This window comes from Rhagoletis zephyria, unplaced genomic scaffold (assembly GCF_001687245.7).
Source record: "Rhagoletis zephyria isolate East Lansing unplaced genomic scaffold, Rhagoletis_zephyria_1.1 Rzeph_scaffold_06036, whole genome shotgun sequence".
In the NCBI taxonomy this organism is placed as follows: Eukaryota; Metazoa; Arthropoda; class Insecta; order Diptera; family Tephritidae; genus Rhagoletis; species Rhagoletis zephyria.
In genome coordinates this window covers 9,821-20,960 of record NW_016163119.1, presented here as the reverse complement: position 1 = coordinate 20,960, position 11,140 = coordinate 9,821, and the positions used below count along the sequence as shown (strand labels likewise).

Sequence of the window (11,140 nt, the reverse complement as noted above, 5' to 3'; positions counted from 1 at the left end):
GAAAGAAAATTTTGAACATGCAGCAGTACATAGCATGCATTTGAGCGCTTGTTGGTAGTAGTCGCGCCTAAGGAGTGGTGGTAGTGGTAATGCAAATTTTTATGGTAAGTATAATGGTAATGTTGAAGGAAATGGAAATGGTAATAAAGGTGGTAGTGGTGACGGTAGTGGAAATGTTAATGGTAATTGCAATCATTAATCTGTTCACCAATTTTAGTAAAAAATAGCTTGTTTCCTTCTGTTAGTTTTCATATTACTTAAATTCAAATAAAGGAATTTTTTTTTCACTTAAAGTGCTTTCGCGAAACTGGCTATAAGTAGAAATGAAATCAATAATTTACAGCATTAACTCTTAAAAATTAGCAACTTTCAAAGCTTTATTTCAATCTTATACACTTTAAAACTAACATGCGTATGAGTGTATTTTTCAATCTCAATAGAAAACAATCCCATCTAGATACTTATGTCTGTATTTATGTATCACTCCAGTTATCTCACTTACAACAGCGGTATGTCATCTTTATCATTTTCCTCACACAGTGATTGTTCGTCTGCCGACCCTCTACACCCCGGTTTGTTCCGCCTGAGGCTGGGTAATGAAAGCTTCAAACGATTTCCCACCGTGCTTGCACTAGCGGTGCTGCTACCATTCTGCGTTGCACTTTCGGGATGGAAGTTTGCAATTATCGAGTTGCTGTCCTCAGCACCGCCATCATTCTGATTCTTTTTCAATAATTTTCTCACCCAAATGACTTTGAGTGGTTCTCTATGTCGATAGATGGCGCCCGTCACGATGGCGATAAGCAGTAGCGCAAATATAAAAAAGAGCGCTATGGATTGACGTGGATTGGTTTCTGGCTTCGGTTGCCATTGCCAGGTGTGCTTTGTGGTATTGGTTCGCGTTCGAATTGCTGAAAGAGTTGTAAATTGATAATACATTTTTTTTTTGTGGTTTAACAATCTTGACAGTTCTGAGTCCGCGATCGCTCTAGAAAACTATAATTTGGAACTATTCGACTGCATTCATATCAGGCACGATCTGCAATTCACTTACGAGTGAATTTCAACCAAATACAATTTGAGTTTGAAACTGATTAAACTAGACAGTCAAGCCTATAGTTTTATGGCACCCTAGTCTTGTGGAACTTACATGAAAAGGCTACACAAGCTAAGCAACTGGAGCACGTGGCGCACAGCGACCATCTCACAGTGACATTCAACCAAATGCTGAACGTAGCGCCTGACGAGGTGACAGGCAAAATTCCCACAGCGCAAATAGCTTTTATATCCAGGGAAGCCGATTAGTTGACCGACTTAAGGACTCGACACTCTGGAGTTCTGTAAGACTTCGATTTCATCCCTGATCATGCGGATTACCGCGCCAACGCAATGGCTCCAACGAGCTTCTTTTCTGCACAATTTCGGGGAATTTTGTAGCTGATGAAGTGGCTAGGTGAGGTACTCTTGAAACAATATCGCCCGATAAGGAACTCCTGGGAGTGCCATTGATCACTTGTGGTTCACTATTGGATTGCTGCGAAATCGCTAGGTTTTTCTGGCCACGGGTGGACAGGGAACGGCCAAGGTTATTCCACACACTTACAAAGCCATAACTGACACTTTTGGTGGGGGTTTTAACGGGTTACTGTCCAATCGTTATTCACGCAGTACGGCTGAACAAACTGCCTGATCCCATGTGACGCAGTGCCCTGTAATACGACGAATTGGAATCACTTCAAAACTACCTCCTTAGATGCCCAGCAGTTGCAAGGCTAAGATTGAAGTACTAGGCTCTCACATTCTTAAAAGCTTCGGGCAGCTCTGGGGCATTGAGATTATCCGAATTCGTAATTGCATAATCGACTCGAGGCTTTTCTTCGCATAAGTTAGACAATCTCTTAATTGTCTAAGTGAGACCCTGACACTTGGGGCTGCCACCTAGCCTATTACCTGACATATACGGTAACAACCATAACCGCAATTAAGACCACTGAAACACTAAATATGCCCAGGAGAACTTCCCGATCTAAAGCCTTCGAGTAGCTTTTTAAATAGAGCAAAGATGCTTAAAGGACACAAGGTGAAAAATGAGTTTAATAGCCCATTTCCATCAGGGTTTGCTTGTACTTAATATGACGAATGACCCCCTTCGAGTTGTAAGCTCATTTTTCCAAAAGAAAAACCTGCAGTGAAGGCTTGCCCGAATTGAAGTATTAGTGTGCTTGGTACGATAAACGAGTTGAGATCGAAGCTAATCTTCTACGTATGTTATTATATGAAATATAATTAAAAAATTAACATGGCTTAGCTACTCACTTTTATTACGCGGCAGTTCCATCGTAACGCCTTCAGATACCTTGCGGTTAGTCGTAGCGCCAGTAGTTGTTTCCAGCATAGGCTGTGTGTAAATTATTGTTTTTGTTGTGGGCTTACGAGTGGTTGAGATAGTTGATAGTTTTGTGGTTGCGGTTGTTGTTGTTGTTCTTATTATTTTAGTTGTTGTAGGCGTTGTAGGTTTTCTAGTTGTCGTTGTTGTTGGCGTTGTACGTTTTGTGGTTGTTTTTTTTGTTGTTGTGCGCGTAGACGTAGGCGGTGTAGGCTTACGAGTAGTTGTTGTGGTTCTGGTTGTGCTTGTTGTTGTTGGCTTACGGGTGGTTGTTGTAGTTGTCGTAGAGGTTGAGCTCGTACTAGCGGTTGTGGGCCTGCGAGTTGTTGTCGTAGTGGTAGTTGTTGTACTAGTAGTAGGTGTTGCCTTTTGGGTTGTTTTTGCTGTGGTTGTAGTCGTTGTTGTTATTGGAGTGGTAAGGATGGTTTTCTGCGTTGTTGAGGGTGTTGTAGTCGTAGTTGATGGCGTGGTATTTTCCGTTGTCGTTGTGGTATTTGCTGTTGTCGTTGTGGTTTTGGATGTTGTGGAAATCTGATCGTCATCTGCCGCATCTGTGGAGATTCAAGAATGAGTACTGAATTTCGAGTTATCCTTCTTATTTCTTTGTAAGTAGCTTACCTAAGCAGACTTTGATGTAATCGGGACAGCAGTCATCATCAGCAATACAGCTGTCATGGCAACTGCATAGACCAATTAGTCGACTTGCGTTGCGCATTATGCCAAAGTTTGTTTCCTGGCCACAACGTGAATCGCACGACAAAGTGTCGTAGAGCGACGCCTCTGCAGGGAAAATACACAGTTATTTCATTGCCTGTTGTAAAGTTATTCATAGATACTCGTAAAAATAGAAAGGCAGCTCACCAGTAGTTGTAGGCTCATACTCAGCGGAGTCATCCGGCCCGTCATCGTGATTATCCAAGGATTTACACTCGGTTCCGGTCATTATTTTAACATCGTCTATAGCAATGTCACTGAGGTGATTTTTAGCGCCATCTGCCACGAAGACTATTTGAAAATCGTCCTCCATTTCATCGATATTAAAATGCGCCTCAATCCAGTTATTTTCCTGAGTTCCAGACTTTGTAAATTTCACATAGCTGCATATATGTATAAGATTTTAAAACATTAACCAATCGCTCCGCCACAGTCACTCTAACAAAGCAACATACTTATCCTTATTCTCTATAACCTCCGACAACATCTTCGTCACCGGCTTCACGTAGACATTCAAATTACCCACACCAGCGCCATACATGAGGTAGTAAAATTGGAAACAACATGCCGTCATAAGGCTTATATCTCGCCCATAAATGGGCGATGTGAGCGCTGCAGGCGCTGTAGTGGCGCCAAAGCTTTCCATCAGCATGTAATGGCCGCCACTTGCTGTCATTGTGGTGTGATCGTGTTTCGGTCCGGTATGAAAAGATGTGAACACATTGACGGCCATGGCGCGACGCCATTTGAAACTCTCTGACACATCCACCACCCAACCACAGATGTCGCTGGATTCGAAATCGCATTCATGACTGACGGTGTTGGAGTGCTCTGTAAGAATAGAAGAAGTAAAAATATTATTACGCCCGAATTAGTTGAATGTAGTGGCAGAAAACGTTGCAGTCGCAGAGGCAAAGATGACTAATCGATCATTTAATCCACAATTGAATAATTATATGGTGTTACATAATAATAAAAAAAAATGCACGACCTTTTTAAGTGACTAGTACAGGTCGTAGGGCTGGCCGAGTAATTCGGGAAACAGTTTTCACAATTTTTCTTATATCCTCAAATTCTTAAACTACCCTTAAAAGTTATTTTCGCTTGAATTTCGGCACTAAAAAATTTTTAGCTCGGTTATTTTTCAACCAATTTTAAGTTTTTATAAATATGACTTACAAAAGAAGAATATTTTTACTTTTTTAGGAAACAATAACTTTTTTGAGCCAATTTTAAATATATTTCTGCAACATTTTTTGCCAAAATTTCAAAATAAAGCAGTCTACTTTAGGCATGACTTCGAAAAGAATATTTAATTTCGAGTAAAACTAAGTACCACTCATTAACACCAATCAAAAGATTATTAACTTACGACGTTTTTTATAAAGACACAAATTAAATTTTTTTTGATTTCCTCTAGACTATTGAAATCTAGAAGTGAATCCAATCCGACTGATTCAAATTTTCTGTGAAATCTTAAAGAAGTAATTTTGGAAAAATTTTTAAAATATTCAAAACTTCCAAAATTTTATTGATTTTTATAAATGGTACTTAGTTTTAGTCGGAATAAAACATTCTTTTTAATTATTTATGACTGAAAGAAATTATTTGCTTTTAAAATTCTGGAAAAAAATGTTGTCGCAGTGGAAAAATAATGAAAATTGGTGTAAACTTCAGATCTATTCCAAAAATTGTCCACACATTTACAATATGCTCACAAAACTTATTACTTTTTTAAATAATACAAATATTCTTCTTTCCAAAGCCATATAAAAACAAAAATTTTAAGCGGAAATTCGTTAATTACTCGACCAGCCCTACGACCTCTACTATGTAGGTCACTTAAAAAGTGTTACTTTTTTATAAACATATAGTTTATTCCTTAACCAAAACCGTATAAATCCAAGTTTCAATCGTTGTACACTTTAAAAAAAGCAACAAATTTTCGTAAAAATTTCGGGATTTTTTAAATTTTTTATTTTTTTATATTCGGAGTATGCAGTTTCGTAGCCCATTTAATATTAGTATAACAAAAAGCAATTTTGAGGTTTATGGAACTAACCGTTGATTACTGACAACTTTTTTGTGGACAATGTCAGTCATTTTCTTCCATACGAAGCATTTATGTTCAACGATTGTTTTACATGTAAAAAAGAGTAACACCCTTAACAGATGCAGAGAGTTTAATTTTTGACTTATGTATGTATTTTTTTCAGACTTTGGTAAACCTAGTCCTGGAGCGATACTCAGTTGAACAACGCGCAAAAGTGGTTCAAGCCCAAATGTTCCTAGATAAGGATTACACCATTGTGCGTAGTAAGAGGTTCTTTTGGGATGCTGCCATAGAAGCGCTTACTTGAAACCACCAGAAACCATCCCATTTCTTTCAAAGAGGAGGTTTATCATACATATCTACATCACCCTTGGAACAATGTGGCATTCATTGAGGTTCAACTTACACCTTCGTTAGCTCCGTGAGGTAAGGTCAAATATTCCAGTAATATGGAGAAATTAAGTTAACAGCTCCCGCTTGCCTCAGTGGCCAGAGATGATATGCAGCCAAGAATAGTATTTGAGAAGGAATTCAGGACTGAAAAGTGCAGAAAAGCAGCATCGAGTACCTAAGACCTGAAAAGGCCAGCCCAGTTAAGTACACTGCATTGGTACACCGACGGCACGAAAAAACCAGGGGCATCGCTGCAGGCATAAACGGTTTCGCATTGGCTTTGGTATAATTGCAGGCCCTATTGATTGCCCGCACCTCCTCATGAAAATTTGTGTTAATATTCCCTCGCGTATTCTTCGTTGTAATAAATTGTTTCTTTTTTTTTTGTAGGTGTTGCTATAACTATTAACGGGATGAATGCTCCTTTAAGGAGGACTCTATACCAATTCAATCCGTATTCTTCTACTTTAGATTTGGTTTTTTCTTTGTCTAAGCTTACTTTTAAGAATTTACTCATGAGGCACTTGTCATAAGGGTTTTCCTTATTCTGTGTTATGTGATAAACAGAATTACCGAGGATAGCGGATAACCGGTTAACGCGAAGCCGCTGTCAAAATTAGAACACATTGAATAGCATGAAACGGCACAGAATTGCGGCGAGATGGATTTCATGCCATCGCTTATTTTTACGCAACTTCGTTTACCCGATCGAATTTTTCGACTGCGATGGATCAGCTTTTCGCCACCCGTTATCAGCTGCATTTCTGTTTACCAGATTACTTATTTTACTTACTCCGACAAAAGCCCAGCGGACGATCCCAATCCGTGCCGTTGCAATAAGCATAGCGATTACCAGCCAAATCAAAGCCCTCTGAGCAATAAAGACCGATATGATACTGATCAATATATTGAATTCTGCCATGCTCAGGATTCTCCGAGGGAATGGTGCAACCGGGCTCTGAAAGAAAAAAATATCGAATTATCTGAACTGCTTAACTATAAATTTAAACGTTTGAGAATATTCCAGAAATTTAAGTGGGCTTTCACAAAATGAATACTTGTGTGCTTTAGTGAACTGCTATTGGAAATCCAAAGCACGCGTTATGTACTTTAGCGCTCTTGTCTTTTAACTCAGCTATAACCATTATTAGATCAAGTCTAGAAATCTGAATGTGTCTGCTTAGTACACAGTTCTCACTTTAGCGCTCGCTTTGCACTCACTCGCACATATCGGCCGATTGCCATTCCATTTGCCCCGATTGCACTGCGTCCGCCTATCGCCGATCAACTTGAAGCCATAATTGCAATAATGTTGCAACAACATATTACGCCGTTTTGAAGCTGAGAAACCATTTTTCAGCGGTTCAGGATCTTCACATGGCACTCGTGATCGCATCGTATATAAACCATCTGCCTTGTGCATCCAATGGAAGAGAAGGCACAATAGAATGAGCAGATGAAAATTCTGCAGGTATCTGCTGAGTAACGGTGTAGACATCGCGCTGATTTACTTTTTTGCTGTTTTTTTTTTAATTTAAAGTTTCGAAAAATTTTAAATATTTTGGATTGAGTAGAAGTAATTAAATTTAGCTGTTTCCTCTCAGCATTCGCAATGACCACTGATAGGCGGTAGTAGTTCCAGATTTATGCTGACGTTTAGGCGAGAGATTTAATGTACTTATGTATAGATGTATGTACACACATACGTATGTATTTATATACACTTCGATTCATTCGAGTTGTCCGCTTTTACTGTTTGTAACTGATAAGCATAGCGGCGCTAAGGCGCAAAGGCGTAAACGCTTGTATTTAGTGAGTGGAGCAGAAAGAAATTAAGTCATACAAAGGCAACGGGAATACATAATACAAATACCCGATAAATTGTTTGAAAAAACCAATGATTTTTTATCGTTGCTCTCGCCCGCATACACACCAATATATATACATACATATACTAGGCGACAAATAAAAGTGTACACCTACCTTGCTGTAATATAATATTCACAATTACTTTAATGCAAATTTTTTTGCATTTATTATTTATGAATATATAGTTCATTCTATAATATAAACCATAAGAGTGAGACTTTATATAAAACTGACAAAAATTCAAAAAAATTTCGCCAAAATTTTCAACTTCTTATTCAGAACTTTTAGAAAATTTTCGAGTATGCAGTTTTGTATCCCATTCAGTTTAAGTCTAACAAAGTGGAAGCTTCAACCGGCTAAAAAATCTCCTTGATTTGAGCGAATTTTTTTTTTTAGACTTTTTTTCGTTTTTGTTTTTATGTAACAAGTGCAATTTATATAAAACACTGGCGTAAATTTTTTTCCAATTTCAAAAGCAATTCATGCCCATATGGAAAGTATGCGAAAATCCGTGAACAAACAAAATTTTTTTAGCCGGTTGAAACTTGCATTTCCTGAAACCTAAATTGAATGGGCTACAAAATTGCATACTCGAAAATTTTCTACAAATTCTAAAAAAAAGAATTTTTGTGGACTTTATGCAAAATGTGAAATTTTGATTCAAATGGTTTATATTAAGAATGAAATATATTTTCCTAAATAATTAATGCAAAAAAGATTTCATGAAAATAATTGTAAATATTATATTAGAACAAGGTGCGTGCTTTCATTTTCCGCCTAGTGTATGTAGAAATATATATATTTTAGGGTAGTCCTAAAACACAAAGGAAAATAAACTGTTTAAAATTTCCTTGCTGCCACCCCCAGAATTATAAAAATTAAGGAGACCGGTGTTTTATACTAAGGCCCCTTTTTTCGACCGCATATTAAAACGTATTTTCTTGCTAAACAAATCGACTGCTTTATCGACTGTGAACGACAAATTTGACGGGCAGTCAAAGCACCCGTTAACTTTAACAGGCAATCTAGACAACGCCTGACATTCGAGAGAAAAAAAAAAATACGTATTTCCTTATTTTCGATATTATTCTCTTCATGGGGGTAGCTGCAAAAAGAAATTTGGACCACCAAAATGTATATACATATACATATATTTAAATATGCCCTGTCGGAAGAATCAGATACTTCAGAATACCGAGAATACTAGAAGAACTGATTACGCCCGACTTCAATACTGATTTCAGAAATTTAGGAGTACCGTTAGTTTCTGCAGCATCCAAAGATCTGAACTAAACCAAATTAAAAGGTATGGGACCACCATTGAGGAACAACCTTTCCTCTAAAAAAAGATTTATCAAAAACGGTTAACGTAGTGCAAGGAAATACTCTGATGAATTGATAACCTACCCCTCTTTCTAAGACGGTTAGAAAATTACGAATTTCTTTTACACCTACATATTTTAGAATGGGTAAAATGGTCCGGAAGGCGTGGATCAAAACGCAAGGTTGCTAGGTATCTAGGATTATGTGCGAAGCGTATGAGATAAAACTCAAGAAGTTTCTGTTACCCCTCAAGAGGGAGGTTGCTAGGCTACTGGTGTTCTTACGGGACATTCCTGCTGGCATCTCACGCCTTTAAACTGGATCTGTTCAAATATAATATCTGTAGGAGGTGCAGTGGAGGAGACAGGGGAAGCTACCCTATGTGAGTGTCTTTCCCTAAGCAGACTGTGAATCAGTCTCCTGGAGCAGGCTTCCTGCCTAACTCGGAAGCCACTGACAACTTAGGATATTTTAAGGTTTGCCAGTTTACCATTGCTCCTGACGCTCAGTGTTTTGCTGTATAATAGGGTCGTAGCTTATCTGGCAATGCTATGGACCTTAATGGTCCAATGGCGAAGCAACACAGTGGCTAGTGAACTTACCTAACCTAACCTGACGTGATTCTGTATACCAGAATATACGGCTACAGGGCTTCAAGTTAAACACAGACTAGATTAGAGGCTCACCCTACAGCACCAGAGCACGAACATAAGACCCAATGGGGCAAAATAAGTACCTCTTTGATAAAGTTCGGAAAATTTTAAAACTGTGAGAGTCGCCACTTTTAGACTATTTTGCGAGCTCTAAACCTTAGCGCACTTGGCTGTTTTCTCACCGCAATATATCACTTTAATTATTCGTATTAAATTTCATAAAAATTTTCACAGAGTTGCAATGCAAACCACACGTTCCATGCTAAATGCGCCCAATCCCGGAGGCATAATCACGAATCTCACAACGGCAAAAACACGCTTTGCCGATATTTCACCACTTTCACTAATCATGAGCAAATATTTACCCAGCGCGTCATGGTAGCATAGTATTGAAAACAAAAAAACTGTGCATAGTAAGTATGTATATGCATTAGACCGCACCACCTTACAAGCAAACAAAAAAAAGTTCGGCGTACACCCTTTAGTTTGAAATATTTTTGCCCAACCTAGGGGTCGCCTTTTTACATTTTTCTGGGACACCTTCGTTCGGCGATAAATTTCTAATATTACGATATTAGGGCGGTAGGAACTGAGATCTAGTGGGTGACTACTAGAATGTGGTCTTTTAGGTGAATGAACTTTGGAATAAAAAAATTGTATCCAAGGGAACGAAGAGATGAGAAATAGAAAAAGGGTGACACCTACAAAAATAGTTTAGACCAAGAAGTGTACGGCTAACTTTTTTTCTGGCGCATTCTAATAATACATAACACATATATTAGGACAGAGTAATTTAATTTCGAAAAAAGTGTTAAGCATTTTCGAATTCTACGTTCGATTGTAACCAAAAATGGTGAACAATGTATAGTATAGTAAATTTCGACTAAAAAAGTTACAACATACATATGAGTAGTGCTTTTTATTTTGAAAATTGGGAGGGTCAAACATCATTTTTGGTATAAAGTTTGTTCGCCATTTTTGTTTAGAATTAATCGTAGAAATCGAATTCTCTATACACTTTCTTCGAAAATTTTGCTCTGAACAAATTAATCCGCCCTAATAAATTTACGAGTAGCAAATATGCGGCATGTCGGCAGTTGAATATCCAGCATTCGACGATAACATGCACCGCAACCGATAAACAGCCGACATACATTCAAATACAACTGATTATGGCACTCCATTTGTTGGTGTGTGTGCGTGTGAATTTTTACATTCAAACCCAGCATCTTTACTTCCCAATGTGAAATCACACCCCTCCAAGGCAGCTGCCCAACCAAAGTGTGACGCATCGGCTCACAATCGAATCCAAGTATCGCACGCAGTTGGCGCACAGCAAGCAAGCAAACATCCGCTGCAAAAAAAAAACCCATCGAGTATTAAATTTGACATTTGCATTGGAAACAGTAGCTGACACACAGCTTCCGAAAAATATTCAGCGCGACCAACCAAACAAAGGAATTAACGGGCAAATAAAAATCAAAAGATGAAATGAAGTAAACTCGCGTCGCGCCGAATGCGAAAGGGAAATGAAATGGAAATGGTTGGCAGCAGCAAACAACTTGAGCTGCATACATACATACATATGCACTTACAAGTTCGGCTGCAGTTGGCTTACTTCAATGTCAATTAAATTGCAAGCATCGAATTACTTTAGCCCAACTGCGCCTCCGCACGACGGCCGACCCCCGGCACACAGTCGCCGCGGTTGTGAAGTGGAATCATCGACTAGCTAGCAACGTCGATTTA

At 38.5% G+C, this 11,140-nt stretch overlaps 2 protein-coding genes across 2 annotated transcripts in view; both read right to left on the bottom strand.

The window, feature by feature from the left end:
* Positions 1-345: 345 nt before the first annotated feature.
* LOC108372800 (uncharacterized) lies at positions 346-7,160 on the bottom strand. Its single transcript, XM_017628567.1, has 7 exons — positions 6,768-7,160; positions 6,340-6,504; positions 3,556-3,931; positions 3,248-3,483; positions 3,005-3,166; positions 2,317-2,937; positions 346-911 (listed from the first exon to the last, which is right to left on the bottom strand). Exons 1-7 carry the CDS (start codon positions 7,042-7,044, stop codon positions 499-501), a joined length of 2,250 nt encoding a protein of 749 aa, XP_017484056.1. The 5' UTR covers positions 7,045-7,160; the 3' UTR covers positions 346-498.
* A 1,058-nt stretch (positions 7,161-8,218) lies between these two features.
* The window catches only part of LOC108372799 (uncharacterized), a gene marked incomplete at its 5' end in the record, with an annotated part of 10,397 nt that continues 7,475 nt past the window's right edge, over positions 8,219-11,140 (bottom strand). Inside the window, 1 exon segment of the mRNA XM_017628566.1 lies at positions 8,219-8,229. Coding sequence (XP_017484055.1) covers positions 8,219-8,229 — 11 coding nt within the window.